Source organism: Lissotriton vulgaris, chromosome 6, assembly GCF_964263255.1.
Source record: "Lissotriton vulgaris chromosome 6, aLisVul1.2, whole genome shotgun sequence".
NCBI lineage: Eukaryota > Metazoa > Chordata > Amphibia > Caudata > Salamandridae > Lissotriton > Lissotriton vulgaris.
In genome coordinates, this window is record NC_141694.1 from 483107335 (window position 1) to 483123966 (window position 16632).

At 44.6% G+C, this 16632-nt stretch overlaps 1 protein-coding gene across 2 annotated transcripts in view; it reads left to right on the forward strand.

Annotated features, from left to right (window-relative positions):
* FAM135A (family with sequence similarity 135 member A) overlaps positions 1-16632 on the forward strand; it is a 1101526-nt gene that overhangs the window by 497155 nt on the left and 587739 nt on the right. For both annotated transcript variants that reach the window (XM_086926467.1, XM_086926468.1), the window contains exon 9: positions 12989-13142. In XM_086926467.1, the coding sequence (XP_086782593.1) occupies positions 12989-13142 (154 nt within the window). The remainder of the gene's footprint in view (positions 1-12988; positions 13143-16632) is intronic.

Genomic DNA, 16632 nt, shown 5'->3' on the forward strand with positions numbered 1-16632 from the left:
CTGTACCTTTAAGAGAACTTTCCAGAACTTTCTCCCAGTATCCCAGAATGCACAGCAGGTCCCTTTTACTTTCAGTTCTTTTTTCCGGCTCCTGCTAACAGCTCTCCCCTTTTTCAAGGGTTTATTGGATTTTTTGTGCACTTTGTGATTTAAAAGTGTTTCAGTTTTTGTCTTGGTGCTTTCCCTTCTCTCCTGTGTGTTTGTCAGGTGTTTTAGGGCTCTAAAATGCCTGCCCTTTTCGACAAATGCTCTATCTGTGGGAGGAAGAAGGCCAAGACTGATCCACACGAGGTCTGCATCATCTGCCTTCCTGAAGCACATGCCCCTGAAGAGTGTGACATCTGCAAGAACCTTTCTGCAAGAACTCTGAGGGAAAGGCTGAAGATTAGGCTGCAAGGCCTGGAGGACAGACGACTGCAGGCTGCAGGTGGGTCTGGGCAGACCGGGAAAGCTCCCTCTGCCTCTGCTGAGGCCTCTGGGGGGGCTCCCCAGAGGCAGGAAGACCAGCAAACGGTCTCGGTCTCCGTCGGCGTCGATTGCATCGACGACGACGTCGAGAGGGATGACGACGGTGTGTTCCCCATCTCCCCGGGGCTCCGGTTCGAGACGGCGTGGGGATTTGATGTCTAAGGGCCTGGACAGGCTGCCGTTGCGACCACCATCGACTGCATCTTCATCGTCGTTGTCTACGTCCGCGTCGGACTATCGACGTCGAAGAAGGAGCGACAGGTGTCGGCGCTCGCCGTCGAGGCGACACCACCGGTCGCCGTCGAGACGAAGATTGGCGTCGAGGGGATCCTAGACGTCGAGGACCTTGAGAAGGAAGAGTCGTTTGTGAGAGGCAGCTAACAAGTGTAGACATGCCAGTGACTAGGTGAAATTAGACTGATCATTGTTATAGAGTACACACTAAAGTAGATCATCTATTCATGTTTGGCTCTAACCCACACCTGGTGTGCTTTAGTGAAAAATGTGAAACAATCTCGCTTTGAACAGTTTTCTGCGGTATCTCAGGGACTTGGAAAGTTGATTCCTTTTACTATGCTGGCACATTGTTTTCAGTTAGGCCAATCAATCAAAGCTAATCAGAGGTCCAAGTGTAGAGTGTAGAGTGTAGAGTGTAGAGTGTAGAGTGTAGAGTGCAGAATAAGAGAGAGTGCAGAGTGAGTGCAGAGTGAGTCCAGAGTACAGAGTGAGTGCAGAGTGAGTGCGAGTGCAGAATGACTGCATAGTGAGTGTGATTGCAGAGTGACTGCAGCGTGAGTGTGACTGGAGAGAGACTGCAGCGTGAGTGTGATTGCAGAGTGACTGCAGCGTGAGTGTGACTGGAGAGTGACTGCAGAGTGACAGTGACTGCAGTGTGTGAGTGTGCAAGGTAAACAGTGTGTGAGTGTGCAAGGTGAACAGTGTGTAAGTGTGCAGGGTGCACAGTGTGTGAGTGTGCAGGATGAACAGTGTGTGACTATGCAGGGTGAACAGTGTACTTGTGCAGGGAGAGCAGTGTGTGACTATGCAGGGTGAACAGTGTACTTGTGCAGGGAGAGCAGTGTGTGACTATGCAGGGTGAACAGTGTACTTGTGCAGGGAGAGCAGTGTGTGACTATGCAGGGTGAACAGTGTACTTGTGCAGGGAGAGCAGTGTGTGACTAGGCAGGGTGAACAGTGTACTTGTGCAGGGAGAGCAGTGTGTGACTAGGCAGGGTGAACAGTGTAAGTGTGCAGGGAGAGCAGTGTATGAGTGTGTAGGGGCACTGTGTGAGTGTGCAAGAGACGAACACTCATACTAAGTCCACCACACACATACATAAGACCACACACAAAACACTACACCACACACACACCAGCCTCTCACCACCACACACTCACCACCGCACACTCACCACCGCACACTCACCACCACACACTCACCCCCACAGACTCACCACCACACACTCACCAGTACACACACAACCACACACCACCAGCCGTCAGTGCACGCTTTCACCAGGCGCAAACACCACCAGCCATCAATATACGCTTTCATCAAGCACAAACACCACCATGCTTCAGTGCAGGCTTCCACCACGCACACAACACCAAATGTCAGTGCATGCTTTCACCAAACACACACACACACACACACCACCAGCCGTCAGTGCACACTTTCACCAGTCACACACAACACCAGCCGTCAGTGCACGCTTTCACTAGGCACACTCGCCACCAGCTGTCAGTGCACCCTTTCACCAAGCACACACACCACCAGCCATCTGTGCACGCTTTTAACAAGCACACACACCACCAGCCATCAGTGCACAATTTCTACAGTCACACACGCCACCACCCAACAGTGCACACATCAATTGTTAACGCATCCACAATTAACTATTGTAGCAATCGCAATATGTTGCCCCTCACTTTTAAACATATTCATCTAAAGCGCAGCACGCCACCATTCCTACTATTCCAATCCAACACACATATTTCCACTACACACTACATTCATACACTCCAAAACACATGGCTAAAAGACATTGCCATTTACAATTCCATTAGCTCTAACTCAAAAAAATCCGAGACCTATTGCATTTATAATGCTTGTTGTACTTTGGTCTTACATAGTTGGATTTTCGTCGTTTTGGTCTCAAATAATTGGTATTTTGTCATTTTGGTCTTTAATAATTTATTACATTTTTATCTTTTCTTCTAAATTGGTGTGGGATTTTTTTGTTGTGTTTTCAATTTATTACTGTTCTGATTGCTGCATAAAAACTTCATAGTTAAGCCTGGATGCTTTTGTGGCAAGCTACCAGAGGGTTGCTGCAATAGTAGGGTTTCACTCCCTCAACCAGTAACCCAATTTTCTACAGTGGTTACCCCCCACCAAAAAAGTGGAGGGGGCGTGGTTTAGGGAGTGAGTCTCCCCAAGAAAAATACATTTTAATATATTCACAATTTTTTAAAAAGCAGAGTTAAAAACATCTGTGAGGTGTAAAGTTTGCGTTTTAAAAGCAGTTATTATTATTTTAAATAAAACTGCATAGCAAAGGGTTGAAGAGTAAAGTCCGTGGAGTAAAGCCATATGTGTATACTGCAGGATAGTAGCAGAAGGCTGCATCTATGGAGAGCAGGATAGATTTGGATTTGCATGAAAGAGAGGATACGTATAGTGCCCCTGTTAGACCTGGCTTTTTCAGTGGGCTGTATCCCCAGACTTTATGCTTCTTTCCCTCCTGTCTCCGACCTGTTTTTGTTGATTTTATGACTCTTGGAACTTTACCACTGCTGATCAGTGCTAAAGTGCATATGCTTTCCATGTAAATTGTGTTTATGGATTGGTGTTTCCATGATTGGGTTATTTGACTTACTACTAAGCCACTAGTACAGTGCACTGTGTGTGCCCAGGGCCTGTAGGTCAAATGCTGCTCTTGGGCCTGTAGCACTGATTATTCCACCCATGCAAGCAGCCTTTTAAAAGGGTCTCGGATCTGACACTGCAGTGTCTGCGTGCAGTTTCTGCTGCCATGTCAACCTGGCAAGTACACCCACTTGCTAGGCCTCACCCTCCCTTTTCTTACATGTACGACACCCATAAGGTAGGCCCAAAGTACCCCTGTGGGCAGGGTGGAGTGTATGTCCAAGGTAGGACTTGTCCTGTGTGTGAGACATGTCCTGATAGTGAAATACAGTGTATTTCGTTTTTCACTATGGAAAGGCTATAGGATAGAACAGGAGTTTATGTGTAACGTCGCATAAATATAACTACCCATTGGAACCGGTAGGAAGATGGAGTATAGTATGCCTGAACTCGGAATATAAAAATGCACATTTTAGTAAAGATGATTTTTATATTGTGTGTTTGAAAATACCACTTTTAGAAAGTGAGTTTTCTTGCTTACATAACACAAAACACTTCTCGGCTCTATGGTAACCTGAAACCAGCATGGGAAAAGAGGAAAAGAAGAAATAGGTGAATCTGCGTCTCTCTAACAAACCCCACAAGGAGAGCAATCCCTTTCAGGACGAATGCCCCCACCCACCATAGGTGGCATGCTTCATCATATGGGCTTCACCTCCCAGTGTGAAAACCTGGTCCCACTGAAGGCTACAACTCCCTCACTGTGAGGTAGGAGCTCTGGGGTGTTTTTATTTGATGTCAACAGTTGTTATGGATGCTAACATTTCTGTGGTGGGCCTGGTTTATTAGGCAGGAAGCGATAGCCAAGTAACTGCTTATATAGGGATTGTTTTACTGAATCTATTTGATGTAGTTTGTCATTTTTAAAGTATATGTATTTTTATGCTTTTTATGTACTGTATCTGTTTCTTATTTGATTGAGGCAACTATTTAATGATGTTTTAAATTTATGTATGTACCGTGCTTTTATGAGAAATACTCGAATAAAGCCTCTTTGAATTAAATTGCTACCTAATGTGGATGAAAAGATTCTTTATTGGTTGGTCAGAACTGGTAGGATTAAAACACAGTTCAAAGCAGTGTATAATTAAACTGTTAGGATGTATAAGGAGGTCGACCTTATATTCTTTTTCCATGCTGGTTTCAGGTTACCATAGACCCAAGAAGTGTTTTGTGTTATGATTGTAATTTCTTGGGGAATTACTTCTCGCAGGTCTCTAAACTAAAATCCCTTGGACCCTCCCTACAAGTTTCTTGTGTTATGAGTTTTCTTGCTTAGCCATCCTGGGTTTCTCTGCTGGATTGTGGATTGACTGTCTGGTTTTGGCATGCCAGGTGCTGGGGATGTGCATTTACAGTACACCGCCACTGGGGGAAGTTGAAGTGTGCCCTGCCTTTCCAGAATGAGTCAGGGCGGGCTGAATAGACCTGGGCTGCATTTAAAGTAGTAGGTGGAGATTTCCCTATGCCAGAATAGGCCTGGTCTGCCTTACATAATGCTTTCTCCACCTCCTGCCAGGAAGCTGGGCCAGAGAGGAAAGAACTGGTTTGGACTGAGCACAGAGCCTCTCCGACACCAGGGAGCAAAGATAAATTGAGTATGAATATAGGGGCCCAGATCCCAGAATTTTAGATTACTTCTGAACTCAAGAGGAACCTCTGCCAAGGAGACCAACTGGAAAAGTACTGCCCATTTGCTGTGTGGGGTTGGCCTGCAGTGGCTGTTTATACTAAGGAGAGGACCAAGACTTTACTGTGTATCCTGCTTGAAGAAGATCTCCAAGGGCTTGGTGTAGAGCTTGCCTCCTGTTCTGAAGTCTCAGGGACACAAAGACTTAATTTCCTCTGTCCTCCTGCAACTGGAACTGCTGTTTCAGGTGCCACAGAGGGAAATAGCAACACCGACTATCTATGCCGCTACCTGCAACGAAGCCTTGGGTACTGCTCGTAAAGTGCTGACGCTCCGCCCGACTTGCACTGCAGCCCCAACACCTGCCAATACCGCACCGTACTCAGGCTGACACCATTACAGAGGCGGCTGCCTTCACCAGATTCGAGGGCACAGCTTGTGATGCTCACGATGCACCGCCTCGACTAGCACTGCAGCCCTGACATCACAGACGAAGGTGCTTCATCATCGCGGAGCCTGTACCTGACGTGGGTGACCTCCTGAATCCATCGACCCCACATTGTCGTAAGGAATCAGCGCCACCTCAACATCACCTCCCCGGCAACAGTAAGGAACCGATGCTTCACCTCCCCTATGTTCATAAGAAACAGACGCTGCCCTGCGCCAACGAAGTATCACCTCCCCGATCCTGTGCACCATCTTTATTTTCATCGTTTGCAAAGGTACCGTTCTTTGGGGTCCATGTAACTCCGGTCCCGATGCCTCGCAGTCGACGCTGTACTTTGGGATTTTCATCTGTCACAATACCGTAATACCCCCAGGTGGAGATATTTGTTGCTACAAACTTTATATTCATGAATAGCCTATTTTTGGTGATAACTTGATATATATGTATGGTGGATTTTTGTCGTTTTGGTCTTGTTTGGTATAGAGAAAGATTTCCTATGTTTAGGTCGAGCCTGGGCAGCGCATGTGCTGCTCTGCTAGCCATGCTGTATTGAGTTAGGGATTTGAAGCTCTACCCACTCTCCGCCAATAATTTTCATTGGATTGTGATGTCCTTTGTAAATGCTGGCTTCTGATTCCTTAATCGCCTTGTAAATCCCTCCTTAGTATCGCCTTGTCTTCATTTGAAACCTCCCATGGCGACAGGCCCTTTAACTTCTGTTGCAACACTGTATGTTATTAGTTTATAAGCACTATTTTCTTTAATGGGTTTTGCCCTCCTGTAGACACAACGTGCTTTCCTTACACTCAGTGTGCCATGGCCGCTTTCACTTTCAAGCAGCCGGGACAATGGCAGCCCCTACTTTAAATGCCAAAGGTTTAAACTCTTGCAAATGTGAGATGTATGGCATTGCAAATATTTTTTTTATTGTCTAAGCCCCCATTCCACATTTTCACATGCATGAAAGCTGCGCCCCTTTCTTTAGAAGAGTTGTTTCTAAGGAAAGGTGCTTGGACGCTATTAAAGTGAAACCTTGGCATCGGGGCTTTTACAAAACAAGCATTTGCAATGCAATAGGTCTCGCATTAGGAAAGTTTGAGCTATTGGTATTGTAAATGACTAGTATTTTATTTATGTGTTGGTTTTGAAAATAGCGAAATTAATAGCTTTGTCATTCACAATGCCAATAGTTTTAACTTTCGCAAATGTGACACCTCTAGCATTTGTAATGCAATATGTGTTGTATTTACGTGACTTAAATGTATTGATATTACAAATAACAATGTCTTCATTTTTTAATAATTAATACTTAAGTAAAAGTTATTGTGATTTATAATGGCAATAGCTTAAACTTTTGTAAATAACTTTTGTGAAGATTATGTTCAGTGTATTTTATTGTGATGAAAATCCAAGAACAGAAGTGAAATATTAACATCTTTTTGTGACATTTGTAACAAAGCTTGAAACATTGAGAGAACATATTTGAACTAGTTGTTGTTGAATGGTTGCACAGATTGATGTTGTGGTGGCGACGAGTGATGCTGTGGCATTCAGTGATGCTGTGGTAGCGCATAGTGATGTTGTGGTGCCCCGGAGTGATTCTGTGGTGGTGCTGAGTGATTCTGTGGTGGTGCTGAGTGATTCTGTGGTGGTGCTGAGTGGTTCTGTGGTGGTGCTGAGTGATGCTGTGGTGATGCGATAGATAAAGTGAGGGCGATAGATAGAGTGAGGGCGATAGATAGAGTGAGGGCGATAGATAGAGTGAGGGCGATAGATAGAGTGAGGGCGATAGATAGAGTGAGGGCGATAGATAGAGTGAGGGCGATAGATAGAGTGAGGGCGATAGATAGAGTGAGGGCGATAGATAGAGTGAGGGAGGGCGATGGATAGATAGAGGGAGGGCGATGGATAGATAGAGGGAGGGCGATGGATAGATAGAGGGAGGGCGATGGATAGATAGAGGGAGGGCGATGGATAGATAGAATGAGGGTGATGGATAGATAGAGGGAGGGCGATGGATAGATAGAGGGAGGGCGATGGATAGATAGAGGGAGGGTGATGGATAGATAGAGGGAGGGTGATGGATAGAGGAAGGGCGATGGATAGATAGAGGGAGGGCGATGGATAGATAGAGGGAGGGCGATGGATAGATAGAGGGAGGGCGATAGTTAAGAGTGAAGGCGTACGGTACTGCCCCTAGAGTACCCTATTCCTGCTACAAGCAGCACACAGCATTGATAACACATGAGCTGTCCTGCAAAAAGTGTACATTTGTGGTCCCTGAGGATCAGTTTTTCCCCTTTGCTCTAAGACAGCAAAAGTGAGAAAGAATGAGAAATAAATAGAGATAGAAAATGTGAGCGAAAAATTAGAAGAGGAGAGAAAGAGACAGAGAGGGAAGGATGACATAGTGCAGAAAAACATGTAAGAGAGAAAGAACGAAAAATAAGGCAGAGAAAGATAGGATATGAAAATAGAAGAAATAAATGAGGATAAATAGATATAGAAAGGAGCAAAAGAAAGGCAGTGAAGGAAAAAGATTCATTAGAAGAAAATTAAAGGAAGAAAAAACGAAACAGTGAAATGAATGAATGAAAGGAGAAGAAAAAAGAATGACAGAGAACGGCATAAAGAGACAAATAAGGAAATCCGAATTGAGAAAGAGGAAAGAAGGCAAGAGAAAAAAGACAACAAGAAAAGGATGTGGTGAGAAAATGAGTGGTACAAAGGCAAAGAGAGAAGAAGTTAAAATAAAATGGGAAAGAAAAAAAGGATATATTATATTTTGTGAGTTATTAATGTCTTGAGTAGATGTTGTTTCTTGCAGTTATTGTAATGATTTAAATAAATCTGTTATATGTATAAGTTAAACAACATCCTATATAGAAGATACAGCCATGATCTAAATATCAAAAGATGATGCAGATATTGAAAATACCACTAGTTACATTAATCACCGATACAAGAATATTGATACATTAAAAAAGCGTAATAGGTTATTGTTGTTGGATAGCTAGGAATGTAATTAAAATAAGAATGAACCCGGGCTAAAGCATAAACAGTCAACATTTTGTAAATGTCAGTGTCTTTTACTCTGCATCATGTTTGAAACTGCAGAAAGTGAGAGGTGTCTGCCTTATAGTGTAGAGTCTGCAGCAATTATGACGGTTTTGTCATAAACAACTTTGCATTTAAAATATACAAGTCCAGACCAGCAGTGCGCAACAACTTTTAACTCCTTACAGAGTCAATAGATTTCACGCTAACAATTTTTTTAAAAGGTCAAAAGAAAAGCCGAGCGCAAACATTTCCTGAGCCTATTATATATTGGGGTACTTTGCGCATCGGGGTTGAATGATAGGGTAAAAATGCGTGAGCTAAGTAGTACTATGCACAAAGTGGAACGAAGGTGTCTATTGTCTATGTCCTTTTCGCATTCAACAGACACGTAATGGGTGTGAAAACTGTGGTGTTGTGAACGTAACCCGACACATTGCGACACAAGTATAACTCATGTTACATGAAATGACAAGTTTCACATAAATACGTTCACCATTACATTTTCCTACACAGCCCAAAGAAATTAAATCTCAAATACTGATTATCCACGACAGATTAACAAAATACATATGTCAGTTAATACGTTCCTATTAATACACATTTGCGGGGGGGGGGGTGTTGCCGCTGCCCTGTTCGGATTTCACGGTTTGCTGGCCTGGGGGCAGAACGGCTGGTGGGGGTGCTGAGGGCTGCAGGGTGCGTGCCGCAGTGAGTGCATGGGGATAGGGTTTGCGTGTCCGTAGGGTCGGGTTGTCTTGGGGAGGGGGGAGGAAGCGGCGGTGGAGTAGCGTGCTTAGGGGGCGCTCCTTGCTCCAGCAGGCTGCAGGCATTGTGCGGGGGCCTCCGGTTGTTTCGGCGTGTCGGGGGTGGGAGGTGTTGCAGGGGTGGCCTTTGGGGGTCCCGGCATCCGCTTGCGGTTTGCAGGGTGCGCGGTTTTGCAAGGACGCTATTTTGTACCTTGTAACATAGATGATGCAGGCCCTTCTTCCACATTCTCGGCAGAAACGCCTCAAATAATTGGCCCGACTTCCGATTGCAGTTTGCGGGCTGCGCGGGGCCGCGCGCTCTCCGGCGGGGCTGTCCTGCTGCTGCGGTTGTCCTCGTGGTAGGCGCCCACGTGGGACGTGCTTGTGGTGCCTTGGCGGCGCTTGCTGGGCTTGATTGTGTGCTTCCCAGAGAGACAGGAGATTGGGAACGCTTGCGGGCGGGCGGCTCCGATCCCTTTCCTGAGCGTGCGCGTGCCAGTCTCCTGTCTCCTCGGAAGAAGACCCGGCAACTATAGTATCGCGCCTGCGCGATACATATGGCTTTGCCATATGCATCGCAGGCGCGAGACCTAAAAAGACCAGTGGGGTTACTGCAATGGAGTATCAAAAGAAAGCACATTATTTTCACATGTAAATAGATTTTTAATACGTTCAGAGCGCTTTACATAGCACCAATTACGTTACACAAGGACACACATTCATTTTGTGAGGCACGGGGTTTGCCCAGAATCACAGGAGGTTTTCGCGATATTCCCGAGACTCGAACCGTGTTCCCCAGGTCCGAGGTCGAGCGCCCTAGCCGTTAGGCCAACTTCTATCTTCTTACCACTGACTGCAGGAGCAGGTTAACTGAGTCATGCCTTTCGTTGCAGAAGCAGCATGTACTATCTATGTTTGGGTGATGCTACAATGACCCATGCTTATCACATGTGGTGTACTTGTAGGAAGAGAAAGTAAACTTAAGCACTTTCCCTCCCTCGATGCTTCGATGCACCAGAAATGCTTTAATATCAACGGGAGGCAGGCGAGCGTGGGTGAAATAAAAGAACCAGGTGATCCGCCCATCCTGCATAAAGAGAAGACTGCGACCTGTGCACTTTTGAGAAGAGGGAGGAACACTACAAGCTGCTCTACCAAGTCGCACAGATGTGTGCGTGCCCTGGGAGCAGGCGTGAGCACGAGCAGCGTTCTGAGTTGTGGGAGGCTGCTTTCCAGGAGGACAGCACCTGGCCACTGCGAGCGCGTTAGCGCGCGCGTGTCTGGCGCAAATCGCCTCCTTCGGCAGAAATGCGCGCTGCCAGGTGCTGTCCTCCTCGGAAGCTTAGCCGATAACTATAGGTTTCTGGCGAGAGCGAGCTTCGCTCGCTTCTAGCCGAGACCTAAAAAAGCATTTGTTTGATGATCAAATACTTTTTTGGGGTAAAAGCCCCCCATTCCGCGTTTTCACTTTAATATCGGGCGTGCACCTTTTGTGAGACGCAGCTGTTTTAAAGAAAGATGTGCGGCCTTCATGCACTGAAAGTGCAGCATGGGGGCTTTAACAACAAAAACAGTATTTGCCATGCCGTAGGTCTCGCATTTGCGAGAGATTAAGCTGTTGGCATTTACAATGCCAATAGCTCAAACTCTTGTAAATGTGAGACCTATTACATTGTAAATGCTTGTTCTAAACTGGTGTGTTGTCCATTTTAGTGTTTTCACTGTGTTACTATATGTGTGCACAAATTCTTTACATGCTGTGTCTGAGATAAGCCTGTCTGCTCGTGCCAAGCTCCCCAGGGGGTGAGCAGGGATTGTCTAAGGGCATAACTTCCTTACCATGACTAGAAGCAAGGGTCTCTATTTGGACAAAGGTGCAAACCATTGCCAACTAGAGACTCCATTTCTAACAGCAACTCAATCAGTGCTTAATTTGTAAAAAGAATAAATTCTGAGGCCTAGATTTTTCTCAGAACCCACCTCCGGCACTACCTCATATCAGGCCTGCCAAGTACCAAAGGTGTTTAGTCTAGATTCCACTTCAGACCTTTTTCTTTCACCACCTCCCACATCCTGCCCATGGGTGGCTGGTATCTACAGAGAGTGGAGGGGCGGACAAATCGAGGGGTGGAAGTGGGTGGGTGCATGTACTATTGCATGCTGCATGTAAGGCACATATAAAATTAAAATAAAATAAACTTACTTAACCCCTTCAATGCGGCCGCGATTCCCCTGGTGTGCTGTAAACAGCACGAACAGGGGCGGGCCGTGACGAACCCCAGCCGTCATCAGCACACGAGCACCGTAGTGCATGACGGCTGGGGTTCGTCATCAGCATGGAAGGGGTTAAAATCAGGGCTTGAGTCGGGGTACCACGCATGTGGACGGCGTCCCCCCACTTATTTTACCGGGTGGACGCCGTCCCTCCTGCCAAACAGCTGGACTTAACTCTTTGGCATCTCTAAGACAAGATTGGAGCTCACAGCACGCTGCTCACGCGCTCACTTCTTAGATGCAATCGCATCTAAGGGGTGGGCGAAGGGAGGCAATGAGCCCGATGGTGCAAGCCACCTTTTTGTGACGTCACTTCCTATCGTGACGTCACTTCCGGTGACAGCCCCGCCCCCCCCCCCTCTTCTTTTTTTAGGACTCGTGCCCTGCTTAACATGCTGCACGATAAGTTCTCTTCACTCCAGTCCTTAGTTCACCGCGGACCCCCAGCCAGCTCCCTTAACTAACACTGGCGCTGCTCTCATGCTGTTAACTAGCATGAGAGAAGCGCCAGGATTCTAGGGAGCGGTCTCTCGGAGCACCCGAGTACGCCGGAGGCCAGTGCTTTCTCTTAACCCAGATGTCTAAGACAGCTGGGTTAGAGAGGTTTAAAGAAAGGGATGGATTTGGGTTGCTTCGCTGTGGACCCCCTGACTGTCGCTACAGAACAGAAGTGTTGCATGTCTGTCTCGACAGCCTGCGTTGCGTATATTCACTGACCCACTCATGCATTCCACATATCACCTGCCCAGGTGGGATGGTAAATCGATCAAGAGCCAGGAGGGCTTCACTCATGTGCATAGTTTTACCCACTACCCAAAGCTTTCTTTGGGAATACTGCTCGGTTGCATGTCGCTGCCAAGTTTATGGTTCTCAGGTTATTTATTTATTCTGCGCATAAACCACTACTAAAGGAGTTGTCTGCATTCTGTCTTTAGTGAATAATGTATGCCTTGTAAAGTAATTCCGGAGTCGACATGGGGACAAAAATTGAATCCTCTGTAAATAATCGACACTAACAACCTGTTATGCAGGTTTTTGCTATTTTCTTGTGTAGCAACATTAATATTTGTTCATTAACACTGCCGTGCTTAAAATATTGAATTGGTTGACATGAAAAAAAACAAATAAATAAAAAGGTTTGGCACAACTACTTTTACTGGCAAAGAAGTAGATGATAAATGTTTGATATTAGAAGTGCTTTTTTCCAGGCAGACGATACTATTTGTAAACATATGGAGCACACTTGAGTTTACTTTGAAATTGCAGGCTGTTCGAAATGTTAAAATTATTAAGTGATAGTGGCGCTCTAGCACATTCAGATTTGATTTTGCTAAGGTTTCGCCCGTCTTCCAATTAATTTGTTACATTTGCAGTACATTGATTGTGTTTTTTTGATAATTACTTTTATATATTAACTGTTCTCTTTTTTCTAGGGCAACAGTTTTGTTATTCCCGAATGCTTCTTGCAACACGCCTACAATTTCCATTATACTTTATGTGCTAGTTTGCTGCTAGCATTCAAGGGTCTCTATGGTTATTTCGTCATGCAAACAAAGGAGCTTCCTTCTTCTCGCAGGATCGAGCTGGGTATGTTAAGTGTACGCTTTTCTGTGTCAGAGTCAAGAAATCATTACTTACCACATGCTACTCTTCGGGCACACACAGCCATGCCAGTATTTTAACAAATCTAGTTAAACAATTTTATCACAAGTCTGTAACATTATTGCCATATTACAGTAGGGTTAGACAATCACTAGGATGCTTGATATAGTGTCTGATAAAGTATTTCTACCAATAAACATGTATATTTTGGGAGGAGAAACAATATGAGTTGGAGGTATAAACCATCTTCACGTAAATGGTGATTTTGTGAGATCATTGAGATGGTTGTCTGGTTGAAGCCGAAAAAGAAATAGTTAAACAAGTGTAAGGCTGGAACCTCTGTATGGTCCTTGAATCCCATAATGTCTTCCCTGTGTTCTTTCATATGTTTTCATAACATCGCTAGCTTTGGTTTTTATTAATAGAAGCAAAATGCTGACAAAATAAGTTGAACTGATGGTAAAGTCTAAAACGTGAAAGATATAAAAATTAAGGGGAATCAATTCCCTGTCCAACCAAATCGTAAAATCGCCCCAGCTTTATATTAATATGTAGGATCAGCTGATGCTCATAATTAGGCAAACATTGTAATTCAGCAAAAGAAAAGAACATTTTGTTTGGTGGAAGTAAATGAGAATTTCCTATCCCATTACACAGTTGGTAATTTAAATTTAAAACAAGCATTGGCAAAGGCAACTGAATTGGCTACCATCATTTTGGCTTTGTCAGTGATTGTTTTCCTTTTTTTTATTGTGCAAACTTTCTTCATTAAGTATCCTGCTGGGTCCTAGAAAAGCTTCAAAAGGATAGGCTAAATCAAAAAATATTTACACACTTGATATAGTAGTCTATGGCACTCGAGAACTACTTTGTGTATGGATGTGATCTTTGTGAACGGGTAGAATGCCGTCGCTCACAGTGAAGTTAGCCACTGGCTGAAATGGCTGACCCATGCCCCATTCTGTATTCTGTATTGGGTTGCAAAAAATGTGTATTACACAATAACGCCTCGGAGAGAGTATTTCTCCGATGCAGTGCCTACAAAATAAGGGCCTTGGTCTTGATGAGACAGACTGAAGGGAAGATGCAGTTTCTTCTCCGCTACGGTCTGCTTGACGAGAGCGTAGAAATCTGGGCGAAAAAATTAGTGCCCAAAATTATTATTTCATATTCCTTATACTATACAAATAAAACAATACAATCTACGTTGCATGCATCACTATGCAAAACTAGCAAATATATCAATATAATATATATATTAGATTAGCTTTAATATTGAGTGACGGTTGTTGCCAGTTTTTTCTTAAATAGGGGGAGTAAGCAAAATCTGCAGTAGCAAAAAGTAACTTGTAATATTCTGCCTCCCGTTTCTTTTTACTTAAAGGGGATAAAAACATTATTCCGGTCTTTTGTTTCAAGTCATTTAAGTTAAAAGAGAATTATTTGCTGAAAAAGACCTTGAATGTTGCGCCTTCTATTTTGAGGTGACCACCCTTGGAAAGTGCTTAAGAGGGTGTTTTACTCCTGGGAAATGTTTTCCTACCGAGAGTCTCTTGTGAGAAGTACTTTTTTTTTTATTTGCACAATTAATTAAAATCGTTGCACGATACACAGTTAATAAGCAATTTTTAAGAAATAAAAGTTTAAAAAAAGGAAAACGATATAAAAGTCAATTAAAAATAGAGAAATTGCAAATTAAGTTAAAAGGCGCAGGAATGTCACAGGGGAGAAGGGAGCTCAAGCTTTAACAGTAAGAGAATTAGGAGAATTGATTTCTGCAATAAACCTAACAAAACGAGCTGCCAACTGCGGTGAGTCTCCCCTCATACATGCGTCTAGTGCTTCCTGACCAGTCCTGATATTTAGAAGGAGCCAGATTGGGCGCAGCCAGAGGTTTCTTTGGGTTCGGAGTTTTCGGAAAATGCACAGGATATGGATAAGATTTTCCTCGTCCTGTTTACAGAAGCAGCATTGTGAGGGTGCTTCTTTCCTGTATCCTTGGCCAAACTTGTATGCCATCAGCGGGATTAAACCGAAGCGTAGTCTTATTAATTGGAGTTTTGTATGAACTTTCACAGACGATGCAAGGCACGACGGAAGGGTTTTCGAGGTGTATAGTTTGGAGGCCCAGGAACCGTGGAAGAGATGGTTGACCCGTTGCTCATCAAGGTCATTTGAAAGAATTTTTGCTTGCTTCGTTAAGTGTTTTGTTTTCACCTCGATGGGCAGAGGGGATAGCCATATGTCTTTTGCTTTAAGGGATCTGAGGCATGACATTAAGGATTTATTCCACAATGTTTTTGGGTTGCTGAAGACCGACCATAAGCAGCTCTTTAAGGTATGAGGGCTGGCTTGTTTAGTTTTTAAACAATAACTGATGAAAAGTGCACTCATAGTCCATCGCTGGGAGGATAGCAAGAATTATTTTCTAATTTGGGCATGAGCAGTTGAATTAGGCAGTCGGAAAACCCTGCGATAGCAAGACGATTGCCCTCTGTCTAGCCAAGTGTTCATTTTATCCTTGAAGATTATTGCGCCAAAGGAGATTGTGGGGAGTAGTTTTGCAGTGATCAGTTTTATTAATGGTACTAAATCCTGGGAGTGAAAAGTACTTTTCGTTCTTATGAAAGCCCCTTCTAGGCTAGGAGCAACAGCCGGCATTTCAGTTATGTGCACAGAGGATCTCCCTTTATGATCGATCCACACGCCCAAGTACTTATAAGCAGTGACAGTTTCCAGTCTCTTCCCTTCAATAAACCACGTGTTCTTTCTGGATTTTCCCATGGATATTATCATTGCTTTGGTTTTGCTGACATTTATTCCGAGCATATTCATATTGCAGTACTGGGCGAGGGAGTTAAACAGTCTTTGAAGGCCCACCTAGGTTTGATCTAGCAGGATGGTGTCGTCCGCATATTGCAGAATTTGAATCTTCCTTGATTCTATTCCCGGAGGGAAAGCACAGGTACGTGACAACCATTCGGGGAGGTCTGCAAGGTACAAATTGATTAGCATTGGAGCAAGTGTGCACCCTTGTTTTAAACCTCTGGTGGTATAGATTTTGATAGAGGTGGACCATCTTGATGTAACCCTCACTTTAACCCAGGTGTCGGTATGTAAGGCAATTAATGCTTTCAGTAGTGACTGCGAAATGCCCCATCTTGCGAGTTTTTCCCGGAGTTTTGGCCGGTTTACGTTGTCAAATGCTTTACGAAAGTCAATGAATCCAAGGTGTAGCGATTTCCCTTTTGCAGCTAGGGTGGTTTCCATCAGGTGAGCAATACAAATCAGATTGTCTTCGTTGTGGCACCCTTTTTGAAAGCCGGTTTGGTTGAAGGGGACTAGGTTGATAGTTTCCGCCCAGCTAGAGAGCGCAGTTAGGAGAATGCTGGCATATGCCTTCCACTCCACATCTAGAAGGGCTATCATGCGATAGTTATCGGGGTTGGTGCGCAAGCCTTTCTTATGGAAGGGA